The sequence below is a fragment of the Garra rufa genome, chromosome 2 (genome assembly GCF_049309525.1).
Source record: "Garra rufa chromosome 2, GarRuf1.0, whole genome shotgun sequence".
Lineage (NCBI taxonomy): Eukaryota > Metazoa > Chordata > Actinopteri > Cypriniformes > Cyprinidae > Garra > Garra rufa.
Genome location: NC_133362.1, coordinates 4,930,393 through 4,953,743, shown reverse-complemented (window position 1 = coordinate 4,953,743; position 23,351 = coordinate 4,930,393). Strand labels below are relative to the sequence as shown.

Below are 23,351 nucleotides of genomic sequence, written 5' to 3'. Positions count from 1 at the left end.
ATTTTAAAATAAAACATTCACTTAAAACATGCCATCCCTTATATCAATATCTTAAGTTTATAAAGTTACACAAGGTTATTTTAGAAAAGTTTGGTCTAGTATACTTACACTGAATTTGAGGACAGTCTGCAATCTTGTACACTTGATTCACTGCAATAACAAGAAATAATTAATTGAAAAAGTCAAATGATTATCCGAAACACTGGTACAGCCGACACAATGAGTCATCATACATTAAATGTTTCTCTTCTGGTTTGATCTCATTCATCCTCTCCATAAGATCCCATAATGGAGGATTTTCTACAGTTCTAAACACCTTATTCAATTTCCGTAGATTGTACAAATGCCTGTTCACAGTGGATTTATCTTGTTCGACTGCTGCAACAATTTTAAACACCCTGCTTCTGCCATTTTGCCTCAAGAACTCAAGGATCTTCCTCTCTATTGTTGTCATGGTTTTGCTTCTGTCCAAAAGTAAAAGTTGCAGATTCTGCCAAATATTGCTGTCAGTATTCTATCTGCTCTGGGGTTAGCCAACAATGGTGCCAAGTTCTGTCGTTATTAGATAATTTAACAAGCTGACGTTTCCCAAACTGCATCACAAACTTGTCTGGCCGGAATAACAGCTCTTCACCTGTGGTGGTGGTTCTTCTTCTGTGAGTTTCATACCAACATTTTAGGTGCATTCTGCCACCTCCTGTGCTGGAGTGTGAAATGATTTAAGTCTAAGTGTAAATGATGAGATCTGAATTGGTCCAGTGGCGTTACAAGGGCGGTCCAGGGCCACCTAGATTGGACCGAAGGGGCAGGGGTTCTTACTATTAATTGTTTTAACATTAATTACTATTTGAGATTATCTTTATTATCTGAATGCCAAAGCTTTGTTTGTCAATGTTGCTTTTAATTAATGTTTTTCTTTATTTTTTCCAAGGGAAATCTCTATTTTGTCATTATGACTTTTCAGCAAATTAATTTCCGTGCAGGGGTGTGTTTAGTTCTGGGGGGAATGGCATGGTTTGCATGGTGCCTAAATACGATACTGTTTCCTTAAACTCCTATATGCGCTGGGAGAGGGAATGGTATTTTTTTTATGTTCATTCTACTTGAAAAGCAATAAAATACACTAAGTACCCAAATGATGCCCTGCATATCTCACATGTATTTCAGGATTACCGTGCGCATTTCTAGTTCTTTTCCTCGATTGTGCATGTGTGGTAAATTACGATATTGTTTTTACTCTATATGCGTCTCATTAACAGAAACGCAAGCTCTTTTTGTCAGAACACAAATTGATGATATTGACACATATTTTCTTTTTATTCCACCCAACATATACAGAATATTTGTCAAGAAATGCCTGATGGCTGAACTTGAGCAGCAATGTTCCCAGCAAGCACAAAATGTTTTCACATTATACAATACTGCATTTTGGTTACAACATTGTTGTAAACATTATGTTTTAGTTGCAATTACATCTAAGATGTAAATACATCTTACTTTTGTGCAGTCAACATTACAAAAATGTTGTGAAATTACATTCATGTTTGGATTTGTACAAGAAACCTCACAACTTTATTATAATGGAGTTTGATGAAAACAAAATGAGACTGAGTTTTTAAAATATAGAAAAAATACTAGAAGAAATCACATAGAAATATAAAGGTTATTTCATAAAACCCCTCCCCAAATATTAAACATTTCATGTTTTATATATCGATTGAATCATTCAATTATGAATAAAACATAATCTTTAAAGAACAGGTTGTTGCCTCTCAGGAGTAATCGGTGTTAAAAAAGGACTTGCTTAAAAACTGCTGAGACTGTTTCTATACACCAAAATCTCAAAATGTTCTCTGGCTTAACATGTCCAGTCCCAGAGAGAAAAACGTCTCAAGATTTTCTTTTATATCTTTTGCATGTGGCCTCTCCTCTGGTGAATATGACAGCATCTTCATGATGAATGTACTCTGAAAAAGACACAAAACAAAATTATACTTGGTCCAGTCAATATTTATTTGACAAAGTCAAGTTTCTCACTTCAGTTGAATATTCGTCACTGAACCCTTCTGGAAACGTTTGATTTCTCAGATCTTTCCACAGCTGCAATAGCAAAAGAAAAATGATTGTATGAATAAATAAATGAAATTATTTAAAGATATACTTTTTGCAAATATCTGTAAAGACTACTGGTGACTGTCATCAAATACTGACCTCTGCCCTCTCCATACCAGTAGATATTTTCCAGAGCATCTCAAACCATATGAGTCCAAGGGGGAAAATATCCGTTTTTTCATCATAATTCTCCTTATTTTCCTAAAATAAACAATTATGTTTGTCTTATTAGTATTCATTCATGAATTAAAAAATAAAAAGTGAGAACACATGTCAATAAAAATGCATTACCTGTTCAGGACTCCTATATGGTGGTGTTCCTCTTCTCTTTGATCTCTTTATAGGGTCAGCATTTTGATCAGTCTGAGCCGCCACCAGCCCAAAGTCTCCGATCTTCACTTTGCTATCAGTGCTGAACAGTATGTTATCAGGCTAAAAGGAAAGTACACATGGGTTAAATGCTTTTTTGAATGCTTATAAAATTCAGCAAATAAAATGAAATACCTTTAAGTCTCTGTGGATGAGCTTGTTTGCATGAATAAATTCCACTCCAGTGATAATTTCATAAAATATTTTATGGATTTCCACTATGGTTCTCTGTTCTTCCATACGATTTCTCGCCTTTATCCAATTGGTCAGTGTTCCTCCCTCACAGAACTCCATTTGAATAAATAAGTAAGTACTGCTGCTGAAATAAAAGAGAGAAAAAGAGGCATATATCACATGGGTCGATATTAAACATTGCACTGCATAGTATTGTTTTAAGTGCGTCATATCATGTTTTTTTCAAATAATACTTTTACTATCATCAGTTTCTCTAAATGTTTGCGTATAACGTTACCTGATGTTTCTTGCACAATATCATTTTTTTTTCAAATTATGGTTATATCCACTCGTTTATTTGGTCCTTCAAATGAGATTACCTTTGTAACCAAATCATTTGCATTTTTGAAACTTTTACATTATATTTGAGATTTAACAGTTTATTCATTATACAATATATTTAACTGTAAATACGTCTTGATTTATGCTGCCGAAATGTACAAATAAATACAGTGTTTTGCTGCTGTGCCTCTTTGGATGTGAACTAACTAACAGCATTGGGTTTGCCATTTGGCTTCATATTGTCTGTTTCATCACATTATGACAGATTCATAATTCAGATTCAATGTGCAACTCAAACCTGTTCAGATCAGACTGAAATACACAGGGATTTTTTTTCTAACACTGTTATTCTTCAGAGGGAAATGCAGAGTAGCAGTTTGGTTTGAACAGATGGACTTTTTGGACCTATTTAAAAGTTACAGTAAAATGAAATCTGTTATTTCAAAAGAGCAAAGAAAATTTGATTCCTCATTACATGAGCCCTTTAAATAATGAAGCTGTGGTGTCATACATTTTAATCAAACTTATTTGAAAAGTCTAAACTGCTTCCTGAGAGCTCAACAGATACTTTTTTCCCCAAAGAGACTTAAAGTACATTAGAGTTTTTTTAATAGTGGATGTATCTTCAAGGAATCAACCCATGGCCAGTTGACACACTGTAACTAGTTGACCCTAAAACAAGAAAATTATAGATGTAAAATAAACAAGTGCCTCATAAGAAGAATGCTGGACATACTCTGCCTTGGCCAGATGTTCCATTTCTGATGTGACATCATCATCATCATCATCATCATCATCATCATCATCATCATCATCATCATCATCCCTATCTCCAGCGCCAGATCTCTCAAAGGTCACTACATCTGATGAAGAACCTGATTTGCTGAACATAAAACACACAAATGTCACTTGAGAATCCGTTAATGTTTTAAAAAAAAAGTGCTGGAGAGTCGCTTACTTGGACACTTGTTTGTTTTCTTGGTTTGATGTCCAGTCGTCAGAATCTGGCCAGCAGGTAATGTAACGCACTATGTTTGGGTGATCTAGTTGGGCCAATGCCTCCACCTCAGCTGTCCTGTTTTAAATCAGTGAATGAATGATAAACAAAGAGTGAATAAATAAGTAAATACTTAAAAGAATGAAAAAAAAGAAAAAAAAAGAAGATATAAATGAATGATTAAATAAATAAGTAATGAAAATGAATGCATAAACAGTTGAATTAATTAATGACATTATTATTCTGTTTTCTTTTTCAAATTAGATATGACCTTAAAATTGTATAAACTTACCCGTTTAAGATGACCCTCTTTACAGCGTAGAGCTTGCCATCATATTTGTGTTTTACTTTATAAACGTGGCCAAAGCTTCCTTGACCAAGCTTTGCGATCACATCAAAACTATGAGACAACCTATACATGATACATATCAAAAGCAATAAAATAATGCATTACTCTATAAACAAAACATTCATTTAAAACATTTCTCTTTGTTATATCTGAATTCTTCAAAACAAGACACAAAACTGACAGGTCCAGTATGCTTACCCTGAAACTGAGCCCAGTCCTTGATCACTGGGACAGGAACTGGAACTAATCAACAACAAATCATTTTTACATTATTTTCCAAAATACTGGCACACTAAATGCAAATAGTTAAAGGAACCGTATGTAGGATTGTGGCCAAAACTGGTACTGCAATCACTTTCAAAATACTGTAGAACGGTGTATTATATGTTAAAATTTTAAAGTTTTAAATTGCATAACTTTAGAGCTTTTTAATTTAAATCTAATGGATTAAAAACATAATATCTTTGTCAAGTATTATTTTCAGTGAGTGTATATACAACATATTTATTGTTGAGTGGAAGCAAAAATTTGTCATTTTATGTGTCATTTAAAAAATATGTCATTTTAATCCTAAAGTTACAATACAATAAGGTATGTAAAATACTTGAAATACCTACACTTTCAAGGCAAATGGAAAAATAATAACAGTACAAAACAAAAATCTTGTCAAATGTCCAAAAAAAGAAAGAAAAAAAGAATGTGCTTAATGATATTTTGATTGGTAAGAGTTCCTTCTTTAATGGCTATACTAATTTTTCTACAGTGATCTACATTGATCTGCAAATTGAAGCAGAACCCAGTGTCAGCAGGGCATGTACATAAATGAAAAAAAAAAACCCCATTAAACATTAGATTCAACATACAAACTGATCATAGCTGTCAGATCAAGCTGTTTTCACTCCTGTGACTGTTTATATTGAAATATCAGCACAACAAACCACCGCGCATGCGCGTTACAACGTCCAGTACGTATTGGACCTGATCCAGCTACGTCATCGCGCTACAGGCTGCAGCGAGGACTGACTCAGGTTGCCAGCTAAGCTGCAGGATCCAGCAGGAACTAGTGATGGGAAGTTCGGATCATTTTACCGACTCGGATCTTTGAGTCTCGTTCAGCAAAATGATCGAATCTTTTTTCGAGTCATTTCGTTCATTTTAATATAATTAAAAAATATAATTAAAAAGCTACGTGTTATTTCCATAACTCATGTACTGCTTATACAAACGTTGATCACACTACAAACAAGACAAAACTATAATCCTATTAGAAAAATAAAAGATTAATTCATTGTTTACCTGGGTCTTCAGTCTATGATTAACTCCCTCACCTCTATCTTTCCGGGTTGAGTCGTTCGTTCATCACGTGACAGCCCTATAAGCTTAACCCATGCTACCTGAGCCGGAAAGAGAATGGATTCGTTCATCTCTCGAGTAATCGGGTTTGAGTCGTTTCATCACGTGACAGCCCCATACGCTTAACCTATGCTACCTGAGCCGGAAAGAGAATTGATTAGTTCATCTCTCGAGTCATCGGGTTTGAGTCGTTCGTTCATCACGTGACAGCCCCATACGCTTTACCTATGCTACCTGAGCCGGAAAGAGAATTGATTAGTTCATCTCTCGAGTCATCGGGTTTGAGTCGTTCGTTCATCACGTGACAGCCCCATACGCTTAACCTATGCTGCCTGAGCCGGAAACAGAATTGATTAGTTCATCTCTCGAGTCATCGGGTTTGAGTCGTTCGTTCATCACATGACAGCCCCATACGCTTTACCTATGCTACCTGAGCCGGAAAGAGAATGGATTCGTTCATCTCTCGAGTCATCGGGTTTGAGTCGTTCGTTCATCACGTGACAGCCCCATACACTTAACCTATGCTACCTGAGCCGGAAAGAGAATGGATTCGTTCATCTCTCGAGTCATCGGGTTTGAGTCGTTCGTTCATCACGTGACAGCCCCATACGCTTAACCTATGCTACCTGAGCCGGAAAGAGAATGGATTCGTTCATCTCTCGAGTAATCGGGTTTGAGTCGTTCGTTCATCACGTGACAGCCCCATACGCTTAACCTATGCTACCTGAGCCGGAAAGAGAATGGATTCGTTCATCTCTCGAGTCCTCGGGTTTGAGTCGTTCGTTCATCACGTGACAGCCCCCTACGCTTAACCTATGCTGCCTGAGCCGGAAAGAGAGTTGATTAGTTCATCTCTCGAGTCATCGGGTTTGAGTCGTTCGTTCATCACGTGACAGCCCCATACGCTTAACCTATGCTACCTGAGCCGGAAAGAGAATGGATTCGTTCATCTCTCGAGTCCTTGGGTTTGAGTCGTTCGTTCATCACGTGACAGCCCCATACGCTTAACCTATGCTACCTGAGCCGGAAAGAGAATGGATTCGTTCATCTCTCGAGTCCTTGGGTTTGAGTCGTTCGTTCATCACGTGACAGCCCCATACGCTTAACCTATGCTGCCTGAGCCGGAAACAGAATTGATTAGTTCATCTCTCGAGTCCTTGGGTTTGAGTCGTTCGTTCATCACGTGACAGCCCCATACGCTTAACCTATGCTGCCTGAGCCGGAAACAGAATTGATTCGTTCATCTCTCGAGTCATCGGGTTTGAGTCGTTCGTTCATCACATGACAGCCCCATACGCTTTACCTATGCTGCCTGAGCCGAAAAGAGAATGGATTCGTTCATCTCTCGAGTCATCGGGTTTGAGTCGTTCGTTCATCACGTGACAGCCCCATACGCTTAACCTATGCTACCTGAGCCGGAAAGAGAATGGATTCGTTCATCTCTCGAGTAATCGGGTTTGAGTCGTTCGTTCATCACGTGACAGCCCCATACGCTTAACCTATGCTACCTGAGCCGGAAAGAGAATGGATTCGTTCATCTCTCGAGTCCTCGGGTTTGAGTCGTTCGTTCATCACGTGACAGCCCCCTACGCTTAACCTATGCTGCCTGAGCCGGAAAGAGAATGGATTCGTTCATCTCTCGAGTCATCGGGTTTGAGTCGTTCGTTCATCACGTGACAGCCCCATACGCTTAACCTATGCTACCTGAGCCGGAAAGAGAATGGATTCGTTCATCTCTCGAGTAATCGGGTTTGAGTCGTTCGTTCATCACGTGACAGCCCCATACGCTTAACCTATGCTACCTGAGCCGGAAAGAGAATGGATTCGTTCATCTCTCGAGTTCTCGGGTTTGAGTCGTTCGTTCATCACGTGACAGCCCCCTACGCTTAACCTATGCTGCCTGAGCCGGAAAGAGAGTTGATTAGTTCATCTCTCGAGTCATCGGGTTTGAGTCGTTCGTTCATCACGTGACAGCCCCATACGCTTAACCTATGCTGCCTGAGCCGGAAAGAGAATGGATTCGTTCATCTCTCGAGTCCTTGGGTTTGAGTCGTTCGTTCATCACGTGACAGCCCCATACGCTTAACCTATGCTGCCTGAGCCGGAAACAGAATTGATTAGTTCATCTCTCGAGTCCTTGGGTTTGAGTCGTTCGTTCATCACGTGACAGCCCCATACGCTTAACCTATGCTGCCTGAGCCGGAAACAGAATTGATTCGTTCATCTCTCGAGTCATCGGGTTTGAGTCGTTCGTTCATCACATGACAGCCCCATACGCTTTACCTATGCTGCCTGAGCCGAAAAGAGAATGGATTCGTTCATCTCTCGAGTCATCGGGTTTGAGTCGTTCGTTCATCACGTGACAGCCCCATACGCTTAACCTATGCTACCTGAGCCGGAAAGAGAATGGATTCGTTCATCTCTCGAGTAATCGGGTTTGAGTCGTTCGTTCATCACGTGACAGCCCCATACGCTTAACCTATGCTACCTGAGCCGGAAAGAGAATGGATTCGTTCATCTCTCGAGTCCTCGGGTTTGAGTCGTTCGTTCATCACGTGACAGCCCCCTACGCTTAACCTATGCTGCCTGAGCCGGAAAGAGAATGGATTCGTTCATCTCTCGAGTCCTCGGGTTTGAGTCGTTCGTTCATCACGTGACAGCCCCCTACGCTTAACCTATGCTGCCTGAGCCGGAAAGAGAGTTGATTAGTTCATCTCTCGAGTCATCGGGTTTGAGTCGTTCGTTCATCACGTGACAGCGCCATACGCTTAACCTATGCTGCCTGAGCCGGAAAGAGAATGGATTCGTTCATCTCTCGAGTCCTTGGGTTTGAGTCGTTCGTTCATCACGTGACAGCCCCATACGCTTAACCTATGCTGCCTGAGCCGGAAACAGAATTGATTAGTTCATCTCTCGAGTCATCGGGTTTGAGTCGTTCGTTCATCACGTGACAGCCCCATACGCTTTACCTATGCTGCCTGAGCCGGAAACAGAATTGATTAGTTCATCTCTCGAGTCATCGGGTTTGAGTCGTTCGTTCATCACGTGACAGCCCCATACGCTTTACCTATGCTGCCTGAGCCGGAAACAGAATTGATTAGTTCATCTCTCGAGTCATCGGGTTTGAGTCGTTCGTTCATCACGTGACAGCCCCATACGCTTTACCTATGCTGCCTGAGCCGGAAACAGAATTGATTAGTTCATCTCTCGAGTAATCGGGTTTGAGTCGTTTCATCACGTGACAGCCCCATACGCTTAACCTATGCTACCTGAGCCGGAAAGAGAATTGATTAGTTCATCTCTCGAGTCATCGGGTTTGAGTCGTTCGTTCATCACGTGACAGCCCCATACGCTTAACCTATGCTACCTGAGCCGGAAAGAGAGTTGATTAGTTCATCTCTCGAGCCATCGGGTTTGAGTCGTTCGTTCATCACGTGACAGCCCCATACGCTTAACCTATGCTGCCTGAGCCGGAAAGAGAATGGATTCGTTCATCTCTCAAATCATCGGGTTTGAGTCGTTCGTTCATCACGTGACAGCCCCATACGCTTAACCTATGCTGCCTGAGCCGGAAAGAGAATTGATTAGTTCATCTCTCGAGTCATCGGGTTTGAGTCGTTCGTTCATCACGTGACAGCCCCATACGCTTAACCTATGCTACCTGAGCCGAAAAGAGAATGGATTCGTTCATCTCTCGAGTCCTCGGGTTTGAGTCGTTCGTTCATCACGTGACAGCCCCATACACTTAACCTATGCTACCTGAGCCGGAAAGAGAATGGATTCGTTCATCTCTCGAGTCATCGGGTTTGAGTCGTTCGTTCATCACGTGACAGCCCCATACGCTTAACCTATGCTGCCTGACCCGGAAGAGAATGGATTCGTTCATCTCTCGAGTCATCGGGTTTGAGTCGTTCGTTCATCACGTGACAGCCCCATACGCTTAACCTATGCTACCTGAGCCGGAAAGAGAATGGATTCGTTCATCTCTCGAGTCATCGGGTTTGAGTCGTTCGTTCATCACGTGACAGCCCCATACGCTTAACCTATGCTACCTGAGCCGGAAAGAGAATGGATTCGTTCATCTCTCGAGTCCTCGGGTTTGAGTCGTTCGTTCATCACGTGACAGCCCCATAGGCTTAACCTATGCTACCTGAGCCGGAAAGAGAATGGATTCGTTCATCTCTCGAGTCATCGGGTTTGAGTCGTTCGTTCATCACGTGACAGCCCCATACGCTTAACCTATGCTACCTGAGCCGGAAAGAGAATGGATTCGTTCATCTCTCGAGTCCTCGGGTTTGAGTCGTTCTTTCATCACGTGACAGCCCCATACGCTTAACCTATGCTGCCTGAGCCGGAAAGAGAATTGATTAGTTCATCTCTCGAGTCATCGGGTTTGAGTCGTTCGTTCATCACGTGACAGCCCCATACGCTTAACCTATGCTGCCTGAGCCGGAAAGAGAATTGATTAGTTCATCTCTCGAGTCCTCGGGTTTGAGTCGTTCTTTCATCACGTGACAGCCCCATACGCTTAACCTATGCTGCCTGAGCCGGAAAGAAAATTGATTCGTTCATCTCTCGAGTAATCGGGTTTGAGTCGTTCGTTCATCACGTGACAGCCCCATACGCTTAACCTATGCTGCCTGAGCCGGAAAGAGAATTGATTAGTTCATCTCTCGAGTCATCGGGTTTGAGTCGTTCGTTCATCACGTGACAGCCCCATACGCTTAACCTATGCTGCCTGAGCCGGAAAGAGAATGGATTCGTTCATCTCTCGAGTCCTCGGGTTTGAGTCGTTCGTTCATCACGTGACAGCCCTCTACGCTTTACCTATGCTGCCTGAGCCGGAAAGAGAGTTGATTAGTTCATCTCTCGAGTCATCGGGTTTGAGTCGTTCGTTCATCACGTGACAGCCCCATACGCTTAACCTATGCTGCCTGAGCCGGAAACAGAATTGATTAGTTCATCTCTCGAGTCATCGGGTTTGAGTCGTTCGTTCATCACGTGACAGCCCCATACGCTTTACCTATGCTGCCTGAGCCGGAAACAGAATTGATTAGTTCATCTCTCGAGTCATCGGGTTTGAGTCGTTCGTTCATCACGTGACAGCCCCATACGCTTAACCTATGCTGCCTGAGCCGGAAACAGAATTGATTAGTTCATCTCTCGAGTCATCGGGTTTGAGTCGTTCGTTCATCACGTGACAGCCCCCTACGCTTTACCTATGCTGCCTGAGCCGGAAACAGAATTGATTAGTTCATCTCTCGAGTAATCGGGTTTGAGTCGTTCGTTCATCACGTGACAGCCCCATACGCTTTACCTATGCTGCCTGAGCCGGAAACAGAATTGATTAGTTCATCTCTCGAGTAATCGGGTTTGAGTCGTTCGTTCATCACGTGACAGCCCCATACGCTTAACCTATGCTGCCTGAGCCGGAAACAGAATTGATTAGTTCATCTCTCGAGTAATCGGGTTTGAGTCGTTCGTTCATCACGTGACAGCCCCATACGCTTTACCTATGCTGCCTGAGCCGGAAACAGAATTGATTAGTTCATCTCTCGAGTCATCGGGTTTGAGTCGTTCGTTCATCACGTGACAGCCCCATACGCTTTACCTATGCTGCCTGAGCCGGAAACAGAATTGATTAGTTCATCTCTCGAGTCATCGGGTTTGAGTCGTTCGTTCATCACGTGACAGCCCCATACGCTTAACCTATGCTGCCTGAGCCGGAAACAGAATTGATTAGTTCATCTCTCGAGTCATCGGGTTTGAGTCGTTCGTTCATCACGTGACAGCCCCATACGCTTTACCTATGCTGCCTGAGCCGGAAACAGAATTGATTAGTTCATCTCTCGAGTAATCGGGTTTGAGTCGTTTCATCACGTGACAGCCCCATACGCTTAACCTATGCTGCCTGAGCCGGAAAGAGAATTGATTAGTTCATCTGTCGAGTCATCGGGTTTGAGTCGTTCGTTCATCACGTGACAGCCCCATACGCTTAACCTATGCTGCCTGAGCCGGAAAGAGAATTGATCAGTTCATCTCTCGAGTCATCGGGTTTGAGTCGTTCGTTCATCACGTGACAGCCCCATACGCTTAACCTATGCTGCCTGAGCCGGAAAGAGAATGGATTCGTTCATCTCTCGAGTCATCGGGTTTGAGTCGTTCGTTCATCACGTGACAGCCCCATACGCTTTACCTATGCTGCCTGAGCCGGAAACAGAATTGATTAGTTCATCTCTCGAGTAATCGGGTTTGAGTCGTTTCATCACGTGACAGCCCCATACGCTTAACCTATGCTACCTGAGCCGGAAAGAGAATTGATTAGTTCATCTCTCGAGTCATCGGGTTTGAGTCGTTCGTTCATCACGTGACAGCCCCATACGCTTAACCTATGCTACCTGAGCCGGAAAGAGAGTTGATTAGTTCATCTCTCGAGCCATCGGGTTTGAGTCGTTCGTTCATCACGTGACAGCCCCATACGCTTAACCTATGCTGCCTGAGCCGGAAAGAGAATGGATTCGTTCATCTCTCAAATCATCGGGTTTGAGTCGTTCGTTCATCACGTGACAGCCCCATACGCTTAACCTATGCTGCCTGAGCCGGAAAGAGAATTGATTAGTTCATCTCTCGAGTCATCGGGTTTGAGTCGTTCGTTCATCACGTGACAGCCCCATACGCTTAACCTATGCTACCTGAGCCGAAAAGAGAATGGATTCGTTCATCTCTCGAGTCCTTGGGTTTGAGTCGTTCGTTCATCACGTGACAGCCCCATACGCTTTACCTATGCTGCCTGAGCCGGAAACAGAATTGATTAGTTCATCTCTCGAGTAATCGGGTTTGAGTCGTTCGTTCATCACGTGACAGCCCCATACGCTTAACCTATGCTGCCTGAGCCGGAAACAGAATTGATTAGTTCATCTCTCGAGTCATCGGGTTTGAGTCGTTCGTTCATCACGTGACAGCCCCATACGCTTTACCTATGCTGCCTGAGCCGGAAACAGAATTGATTAGTTCATCTCTCGAGTCATCGGGTTTGAGTCGTTCGTTCATCACGTGACAGCCCCATACGCTTTACCTATGCTGCCTGAGCCGGAAACAGAATTGATTAGTTCATCTCTCGAGTCATCGGGTTTGAGTCGTTCGTTCATCACGTGACAGCCCCATACGCTTAACCTATGCTGCCTGAGCCGGAAACAGAATTGATTAGTTCATCTCTCGAGTCATCGGGTTTGAGTCGTTCGTTCATCACGTGACAGCCCCATACGCTTTACCTATGCTGCCTGAGCCGGAAACAGAATTGATTAGTTCATCTCTCGAGTCATCGGGTTTGAGTCGTTCGTTCATCACGTGACAGCCCCATACGCTTAACCTATGCTGCCTGAGCCGGAAAGAGAATTGATTAGTTCATCTCTCGAGTCATCGGGTTTGAGTCGTTCGTTCATCACGTGACAGCCCCATACGCTTAACCTATGCTGCCTGAGCCGGAAAGAGAATGGATTCGTTCATCTCTCGAGCCATCGGGTTTGAGTCGTTCGTTCATCACGTGACAGCCCCATACGCTTAACCTATGCTGCCTGAGCCGGAAAGAGAATGGATTCGTTCATCTCTCGAGTAATCGGGTTTGAGTCGTTCGTTCATCACGTGACAGCCCCATACGCTTATCCTATGCTGCCTGAGCCGGAAAGAGAATGGATTCGTTCATCTCTCGAGTCCTCGGGTTTGAGTCGTTCGTTCATCACGTGACAGCCCCCTACTCTTTACCTATGCTGCCTGAGCCGGAAAGAGAGTTGATTAGTTCATCTCTCGAGTCATCGGGTTTGAGTCGTTCGTTCATCACGTGACAGCCCCATACGCTTAACCTATGCTGCCTGAGCCGGAAACAGAATTGATTAGTTCATCTCTTGAGTCATCGGGTTTGAGTCGTTCGTTCATCACGTGACAGCCCCATACGCTTTACCTATGCTGCCTGAGCCGGAAACAGAATTGATTAGTTCATCTCTCGAGTCATCGGGTTTGAGTCGTTCGTTCATCACGTGACAGCCCCATACGCTTAACCTATGCTGCCTGAGCCGGAAACAGAATTGATTAGTTCATCTCTCGAGTCATCGGGTTTGAGTCGTTCGTTCATCACGTGACAGCCCCCTACGCTTTACCTATGCTGCCTGAGCCGGAAACAGAATTGATTAGTTCATCTCTCGAGTAATCGGGTTTGAGTCGTTCGTTCATCACGTGACAGCCCCATACGCTTTACCTATGCTGCCTGAGCCGGAAACAGAATTGATTAGTTCATCTCTCGAGTAATCGGGTTTGAGTCGTTCGTTCATCACGTGACAGCCCCATACGCTTAACCTATGCTGCCTGAGCCGGAAACAGAATTGATTAGTTCATCTCTCGAGTAATCGGGTTTGAGTCGTTCGTTCATCACGTGACAGCCCCATACGCTTAACCTATGCTGCCTGAGCCGGAAACAGAATTGATTAGTTCATCTCTCGAGTCATCGGGTTTGAGTCGTTCGTTCATCACGTGACAGCCCCATACGCTTTACCTATGCTGCCTGAGCCGGAAACAGAATTGATTAGTTCATCTCTCGAGTCATCGGGTTTGAGTCGTTCATTCATCACGTGACAGCCCCATACGCTTAACCTATGCTGCCTGAGCCGGAAACAGAATTGATTAGTTCATCTCTCGAGTCATCGGGTTTGAGTCGTTCGTTCATCACGTGACAGCCCCATACGCTTTACCTATGCTGCCTGAGCCGGAAACAGAATTGATTAGTTCATCTCTCGAGTAATCGGGTTTGAGTCGTTTCATCACGTGACAGCCCCATACGCTTAACCTATGCTACCTGAGCCGGAAAGAGAATTGATTCGTTCATCTCTCGAGTCATCGGGTTTGAGTCGTTTCATTACGTGACAGCCCCATACGCTTAACCTATGCTACCTGAGCCGGAAAGAGAATTGATTAGTTCATCTCTCGAGTCATCGGGTTTGAGTCGTTCGTTCATCACGTGACAGCCCCATACGCTTAACCTATGCTGCCTGAGCCGGAAAGAGAATTGATTAGTTCATCTCTCGAGTCATCGGGTTTGAGTCGTTCGTTCATCACGTGACAGCCCCATACGCTTAACCTATGCTACCTGAGCCGGAAAGAGAATGGATTCGTTCATCTCTCGAGTCCTCGGGTTTGAGTCGTTCGTTCATCACGTGACAGCCCCATACGCTTAACCTATGCTACCTGAGCCGGAAAGAGAATTGATTAGTTCATCTCTCGAGTCATCGGGTTTGAGTCGTTCGTTCATCACGTGACAGCCCTATAAGCTTAACCCATGCTACCTGAGCCGGAAAGAGAATTGATTAGTTCATCTCTCGAGTCCTCGGGTTTGAGTCGTTCGTTCATCACGTGACAGCCCTATAAGCTTAACCCATGCTACCTGAGCCGGAAAGAGAATTGATTAGTTCATCTCTCGAGTCATCGGGTTTGAGTCGTTCGTTCATCACGTGACAGCCCCATACGCTTAACCTATGCTACCTGAGCCGGAAAGAGAATGGATTCGTTCATCTCTCGAGTCATCGGGTTTGAGTCGTTCGTTCATCACGTGACAGCCCCATACGCTTAACCTATGCTACCTGAGCCGGAAAGAGAATGGATTCGTTCATCTCTCGAGTCATCGGGTTTGAGTCGTTCGTTCATCACGTGACAGCCCCATACACTTAACCTATGCTGCCTGAGCCGGAAAGAGAATGGATTCGTTCATCTCTCGAGTAATCGGGTTTGAGTCGTTCGTTCATCACGTGACAGCCCCATACGCTTAACCTATGCTACCTGAGCCGGAAAGAGAATGGATTCGTTCATCTCTCGAGTCCTCGGGTTTGAGTCGTTCGTTCATCACGTGACAGCCCCATACGCTTAACCTATGCTACCTGAGCCGGAAAGAGAATGGATTCGTTCATCTCTCGAGTCATCGGGTTTGAGTCGTTCGTTCATCACGTGACAGCCCCATACGCTTAACCTATGCTGCCTGAGCCGGAAAGAGAATTGATTAGTTCATCTCTCGAGTCATCGGGTTTGAGTCGTTCGTTCATCACGTGACAGCCCCATACGCTTAACCTATGCTACCTGAGCCGGAAAGAGAATGGATTCGTTCATCTCTCGAGTCATCGGGTTTGAGTCGTTCGTTCATCACGTGACAGCCCCATACGCTTAACCTATGCTGCCTGAGCCGGAAAGAGAATGGATTCGTTCATCTCTCGAGTCCTCGGGTTTGAGTCGTTCGTTCATCACGTGACAGCCCCATACACTTAACCTATGCTGCCTGAGCCGGAAAGAGAATGGATTCGTTCATCTCTCGAGTCCTCGGGTTTGAGTCGTTCGTTCATCACGTGACAGCCCCATACGCTTAACCTATGCTACCTGAGCCGGAAAGAGAATGGATTCGTTCATCTCTCGAGTAATCGGGTTTGAGTCGTTCGTTCATCACGTGACAGCCCCATACGCTTAACCTATGCTACCTGAGCTGGAAAGAGAATGGATTCGTTCATCTCTCGAGCCCTCGGGTTTGAGTCGTTCGTTCATCACGTGACAGCCCCCTACGCTTAACCTATGCTGCCTGAGCCGGAAACAGAATTGATTAGTTCATCTCTCGAGTCATCGGGTTTGAGTCGTTCGTTCATCACGTGACAGCCCCATACGCTTTACCTATGCTGCCTGAGCCGGAAACAGAATTGATTAGTTCATCTCTCGAGTAATCGGGTTTGAGTCGTTTCATCACGTGACAGCCCCATACGCTTAACCTATGCTACCTGAGCCGGAAAGAGAATTGATTAGTTCATCTCTCGAGTCCTCGGGTTTGAGTCGTTCGTTCATCACATGACAGCCCCATACGCTTTACCTATGCTGCCTGAGCCGGAAAGAGAATTGATTAGTTCATCTCTCGAGTCCTCGGGTTTGAGTCGTTCGTTCATCACATGACAGCCCCATACGCTTTACCTATGCTGCCTGAGCCGGAAAGAGAATGGATTCGTTCATCTCTCGAGTCATCGGGTTTGAGTCGTTCGTTCATCACGTGACAGCCCCATACGCTTAACCTATGCTGCCTGAGCCGGAAACAGAATTGATTAGTTCATCTCTCGAGTCATCGGGTTTGAGTCGTTCGTTCATCACGTGACAGCCCCATACGCTTTACCTATGCTGCCTGAGCCGGAAAGAGAATGGATTCGTTCATCTCTCGAGTCATCGGGTTTGAGTCGTTCGTTCATCACATGACAGCCCCATACGCTTTACCTATGCTGCCTGAGCCGGAAACAGAATTGATTAGTTCATCTCTCGAGTCATCGGGTTTGAGTCGTTCGTTCATCACGTGACAGCCCCATACGCTTTACCTATGCTGCCTGAGCCGGAAACAGAATTGATTAGTTCATCTCTCGAGTCATCGGGTTTGAGTCGTTCGTTCATCACGTGACAGCCCCATACGCTTAAACTATGCTGCCTGAGCCGGAAAGAGAATGGATTCGTTCATCTCTCGAGTCATCGGGTTTGAGTCGTTCGTTCATCACGTGACAGCCCCATACGCTTAACCTATGCTACCTGAGCCGGAAAGAGAATTGATTCGTTCATCTCTCGAGTCATCGGGTTTGAGTCGTTCGTTCATCACGTGACAGCCCCATACGCTTAACCTATGCTGCCTGAGCCGGAAAGAGAATTGATTAGTTCATCTCTCGAGTCATCGGGTTTGAGTCGTTCGTTCATCACGTGACAGCCCCATACGCTTAACCTATGCTACCTGAGCCGGAAAGAGAATTGATTAGTTCATCTCTCGAGTCATCGGGTTTGAGTCGTTCGTTCATCACGTGACAGCCCCATACGCTTAAACTATGCTGCCTGAGCCGGAAAGAGAATGGATTCGTTCATCTCTCGAGTCATCGGGTTTGAGTCGTTCGTTCATCACGTGACAGCCCCATACGCTTAACCTATGCTGCCTGAGCCGGAAAGAGAATTGATTAGTTCATCTCTCGAGTCATCGGGTTTGAGTCGTTCGTTCATCACGTGACAGCCCCATACACTTAACCTATGCTGCCTGAGCCGGAAAGAGAATTGATTCGTTCATCTCTCGAGTCATCGGGTTTGAGTCGTTCGTTCATCACGTGACAGCCCCATACGCTTAACCTATGCTGCCTGAGCCGGAAAGAGAATTGATTAGTTCATCTCTCGAGTCATCGGGTTTGAGTCGTTCGTTCATCACGTGACAGCCCCATACGCTTAACCTATGCTACCTGAGCCGGAAAGAGAATTGATTAGTTCATCTCTCGAGTAGTGCTGGGCGATATGGAAAAATCATGTATCACGATATGGATTATTTTATATCACGATAACGATATATATCACGATATACCAAAATAAAGTACGTTTTCAGTTATTCTCTGAAAAGTTTGACAAAAATATCATTGCATAATTTTTTTGCAACTTTATTTTTATTCGTTATTTAACTGAACTGTCACAAATGAGAAAAATACATTTTAGTGCAGCAATATAAATGTATCAAAAACAAATATTTTAAATTAAAACTTACCACAGACAAGCAGTCGGCTCTCTGTGCCTTTCTTTCGTATTAAATCTTTATTAAAAACCATATTTTAAAGAACTTTTCTACCTGGACAAGTGCATCTATTATGTTGCCTTGTTTATTTAAAACTGCACTATTTTAAACCTAGCCAAAAAGCCACGTGTTGACTGTGAAACACAGTAGACTGCATTTATATGCATTTATGGTACATTTCTGTGTCAATCCATGGTCATTTTTACAGCGAACAATGCGCTGTCACTTTAATTCAGCGCAGCAAAAACAGACTCTGTGCCGAAGGGATCGCTCCACTGCTGCAAACGCACCGCTTCTGGAACGCACTACCGGACAGCAACCGCGTGCAGTGTGAACGATCTGATCCGTTAACATGGGTGCGGAAAAAAATACGCAACGCATACGCACTGCAGACGAAGTATGTGTGAAACAGGCGTCAGCGTCGGGCGCGGAAACAGTCTTTTGGCAGAGTTTGCACATGACTGTCTTCTGGTCCGTGTCGGAGCTCTTGAAGCCAAAATGCAACAAAATCACTGACGTATCCCCACGTGTCGGTAAAAGTACTTCTTGTCTGCTGCCTGCGTAGCAGTTTCAGTTTGTTGCGACTCGATCCGGGCATTCATCTTCAACCTCTTGCGTCTCCATCTTTAGGCACTCATGTCGCAACAACGTAAAGCGTCACGTCGCACAAGACGGAGTTTCTTTGTCAAAAAGTTCGTTTTTATTCTTGATTATCACTTATAGGGTAGAGTATGCATTGCACAGCAACAAGACACTATCATACATTTGTCATAGCCTATTTAATGCAATATTTTCTTTAGTAATTGATAAAATTAGGTTAGAGACGATAGAAACGATAGAAGAGAAATAGGACGATAGACACTTTTCTATCGTCCCCACGATATATATCGTCATATCGCCCAGCACTACTCTCGAGTCCTCTGGTTTGAGTCATTTGTTCATAGTTGCGCAATTGCGCATGCGCGACTGAACGAATCACTCCCCGAGACGACTCGTTCTTCCCGAGTCACTTTAAAGATTCGTTCAAAATGAACGAATCGTTCAAGAACGACCCATCACTAGCAGGAACTTAGGCTGCTACAAGGAGCTTCCAATGGCAAGTGACGAGTCCTACACAGTTTTTTTTTTCTGTTAATTGTTTGTGCTTCACAAGAGATGTTTAGCGAAGTAATTATGTATTACCAATGGCGATTAGCCAAAAATTTCGTAAAGATGTACTGTAATACCACATTTCAGTCGGAACATAGATTGTTTTCATACCCTGCTAGTGGTGCGATATAAAGCTTTTTATGAACGCATTTAGCACTGTCGTGAATATTTGAAATGTCTATTTACATTAAGTACAAGTAAGATAGCCAAACATATATGAATCGTACCTGTCTTCAAATTCTTCTCCATTTTCAGCCGTCTCCATCTTTCAAAGGCATCTCCTATACAAATCCTTGTTTTATTTCGGACTTTCTCACGACGTATTTCGGATTCATAACGAGTCTTTTAGGTTTCGTAACGTTATACATGTTTTATCCGACTCGTTCATAGCTGCAGCTGTAACTAGAGACAAAGTCCTTTTAAGGCAAGTCATGTGACTCGGCGGCCATCTTTGAAACGCCTCTTGGGCAGGCAAGTAGCCTTTTTCACACTTCCGTGTTTCTGGCTTCCGGATTGGCGCTCGCAGGGTAAAAGTTTTTCCGGTGACAGCAGCGGCCGTACTTAACATGCGTAAGTTCGGGAATCTAAGTCTATTTTTACAAAATAGAAACTATGATACTATGATATATACCGGGGTTTTACTCTAAAAATAGCAAACATTTTTTCTAAAACTTTGTGTCAGCTTCTGGTCATCACAAAGACTATGTTTATTTAATTATGAATGATAGCACGTATAATACAGTACAGTTTTGAGTTTTGCCGTTCTGTCTATTTCGTGCTGGCTGTGCATTATGACTCTTCACGTCAGTTTTTTTCGCTATTATTAATGTTGTTATTATTATTAAAGTAATATTGTATTTACTACTTGCTCTCCTTTGCATTATTCATTTTACGGTGTAAATGTACGTTACATAATGTGCCCAGGTGTATACATAATAAAATAATATAATACTAAACAAGACAATACTCCGATTAATTTGGATTTGGATTACGTTGCTGTATTGAGTTTAGGCTAGCCTAGAATCTAGACGCGCCCCTAGCGGCAGCAAATTACATTTGCTTCTAAGGGCAGTCTAGTAACTCTCCGTTCACTTGAGATTTCCAAAAATCCAAAATCGACCGGGCCAATCACGAGTCGGTGGGCGGGTTTAACATGATGACGACTGACCTGCGACCATTAGTTCCGTCAGACGTTCTCTGGTTCCGTGAATTACGCGTGAGAGATAAAGCGATGGCTGCTGCTAGCGAACAACTTTCTTTCGAATCGGCTTTGGCTGCCACTCTGAAAGACTTGGAGTTAAGCTTTTCTCTGAGAAAAGAACAAGAAACTGCACTGAGGTCGTTCTTACAAAAGAAGGATGTATTTGGAGTTGACTACTTCACCTTCTTCGTTGCTCCGATTGGTCGTAGCGCTATCCTATTGCGTGGAGAGTGAGTTTGAAAGACAACCGTTTATCCCGCCCCTCCGGTTGAGCGCTGTCTATGGAGAGTGCCCAGACCCTACATTTATGTGGGTCTGGCTTGTCAGGCTAAGTTTAGGCATCATCCGGACACAGAATCGTTTAATTTAATCTTGGGAAAATGTGCATTTGGATATAAAGGCTGTCAAATGCTGTCATAATTTACCATGATGTAGTGATTCGAGGGAAATGACTGAGTAAATTGAGAAAATACGCTTAAATATACCGGAGATTGAGAACAGAAACTATAGCTGGCGCTATGTTGCGCATATTATATTGATGAGTCAGCGGTCCGAGTGCCCATATAAATCACAAACAAGTAAAAATGTTGTTTATTTGTTGATTATATAACAACAACTTGGAAAACAGACAAAACAGAAAAGGTAAAATGCATTATTTGAGACAAGAGCATATTAATATAATAGGTGCAGACCTGTAGCGGAACTGAATTTACCCTGCGCTGACGTAATTTTTGTGAAAAAGGCTTAGTGCAGCTCCTATCTCTTTGAATGGGGAAACATCAAATTCTCCAAAACTGCTTACGATTAAATTTCATATTTTAAATCTTCAAAGAAATCCAACAAGAACTGCCTCATAAATATGGTTCCTTGTGCTCCAATAGCGTTAAGAAAACGCTTATTTTTCCGGCTAAATGAGCCAGTGCGCATGCGCAGTACTGAGCGCACGTCTAGAGCGCCAATTGTTTCTATAGCAACCGGGACTTTTAACTGCAGCTGCAGTGACGCGCTGACTTATCTAATCAACGATTGGCTCTTTCACTAAGAAGGCGGGGCTTCGCGGCCATAATGAACGTTGCATTTTTGGATTTTTCCCCATTCAAAACTATACGAGTGACATGTCTTGGGTATCTTTTGGCGCTTTTCCATTACACAGTACCAGCTCGACTCGGCTCGCCTCGGCTCGACTCGGCTCTGTTTGGTTTTCCACTGTGTAAAAGTTGTACCTGTACCTCCAGCGACGCTGCAAGAAACTGCCGTGATGTAATCTTCTACGCGACACACACCCGCTGTCTGCACCTCCTCGTTTGACCACGGCGTATTCTTCCGAGTTGCCATAATATGTAATGGATTGGATATGTCACGCAATCTCTGGCCAAACTTTTTAAAAATGGCGGGGTTATTCTGGATACTATTGCTGGCGCGTGCAATGATGACGCAGTGAATAGTGACGATTCTCTCTGACCAATCAGCAGTCTGCTGTGTTTTCACGTCACATTTTAGTATCGCCTTAGCTCGACTCAGCTCGCTTGGAACCTCGCCTGAGGTGGTACGAAAAAAAGTACCTGGAAGCCGGTACAGGTACAACTTTTACACAGTGGAAAACCAAACAGAGCCGAGTCGAGTCGAGCCGAGGCGAGCTGAGGCGAGCTGGTACTGTGTAGTGGAAAAGCGCCATTTGCTAGAGCAGAGCTGGCAACCCCAACAATGACTGATTGCAGAACAGCAGAACCATACGTCACAGCAGTCACACGGCAGCAGCAGGCTCAGCCGGTTGTGGGCGGAGTCTCCTGCTGCGGCCCAATCAGGTCCCAATTCGCAAACTATGCGTTTTAAATAGTATTCGCAAATAGAATTAGTATGTCCCAAATCGTATTATGTTTAAAAAGTATTCCAAAGATTTCCGGGTGGTCTACTACTTAACTTCAGAATACGACATACGGATCAATGCACCCACAACACGTTACGCGGTGAACGAAGATTCGATTAGAACTACAAACACGGATAAAAAGTGTTTAAAAAAACTACAAACATGGCGGATATGCCCGATCAACGGACGGGTGGAGAAAGGGGTTTGAGTTATAAATAATCAATGTGTTACCTGATAAAAAAATATATATATTTAATGTTATCCGCGTTATATTTCATGTGCAGCAACATAATGAACTTTTAGAACTGCAGAAACAAATGATGAGAGTCTGCTGGCCAAAGAGTCCTTCGTGTTTCACTTTGAATTTAAGGATGATATTGATATGGACATTTTCCTTAAAGAGTGTGAGAACAAAACATGCCTCAGGATTAACTGCATAGGTTTAACCTAATTTAGTTAGGTGAGTAATGTGTGGTTATTATTGTTGTCAAATGTGTGCCTTCTGTGCTATAACATTTGTTTGATTTTGTAATATTTTTTTTGAAAATCCAGTTAATGATGCGTATAGTGTATAGTACATGGTATTATGTACTATGAAAAACTGGTTAATCCTGAAATTATTAAGTAAAAATATAGTTTGACTATATAAAAACGTTCTATTGCTCAGGTTTTGTTTTGTTTTTTGTTTAAGCTTTGCACTCAGTTTATACTGTTCTATACGTTGGCCTCTCTCGGCCACCGTAGGTTCTATCTTTTAAGACAACAAAAATGTTACACACACGTATATATAATTTAAATAGGCACGATTAAATACATATATAATTTAAACAGGCGCGAATACACACA

General features: G+C 43.5%; 1 protein-coding gene across 1 annotated transcript in view; it reads right to left on the bottom strand.

The window, feature by feature from the left end:
• Window positions 1-1,841: 1,841 nt before the first annotated feature.
• Window positions 1,842-23,351, bottom strand: part of LOC141325813 (interferon-induced, double-stranded RNA-activated protein kinase-like) — a 24,487-nt gene continuing 2,977 nt past the window's right edge. The window contains exons 2-10 of the mRNA XM_073834543.1: window positions 4,542-4,568; window positions 4,287-4,406; window positions 3,956-4,072; window positions 3,734-3,880; window positions 2,617-2,800; window positions 2,404-2,544; window positions 2,212-2,313; window positions 2,038-2,100; window positions 1,842-1,967 (exon numbers count right to left, since the gene is read on the bottom strand). Of these exons, the coding sequence (XP_073690644.1) occupies window positions 1,842-1,967; window positions 2,038-2,100; window positions 2,212-2,313; window positions 2,404-2,544; window positions 2,617-2,800; window positions 3,734-3,880; window positions 3,956-4,072; window positions 4,287-4,406; window positions 4,542-4,568 (1,027 nt within the window). The remainder of the gene's footprint in view (window positions 1,968-2,037; window positions 2,101-2,211; window positions 2,314-2,403; window positions 2,545-2,616; window positions 2,801-3,733; window positions 3,881-3,955; window positions 4,073-4,286; window positions 4,407-4,541; window positions 4,569-23,351) is intronic.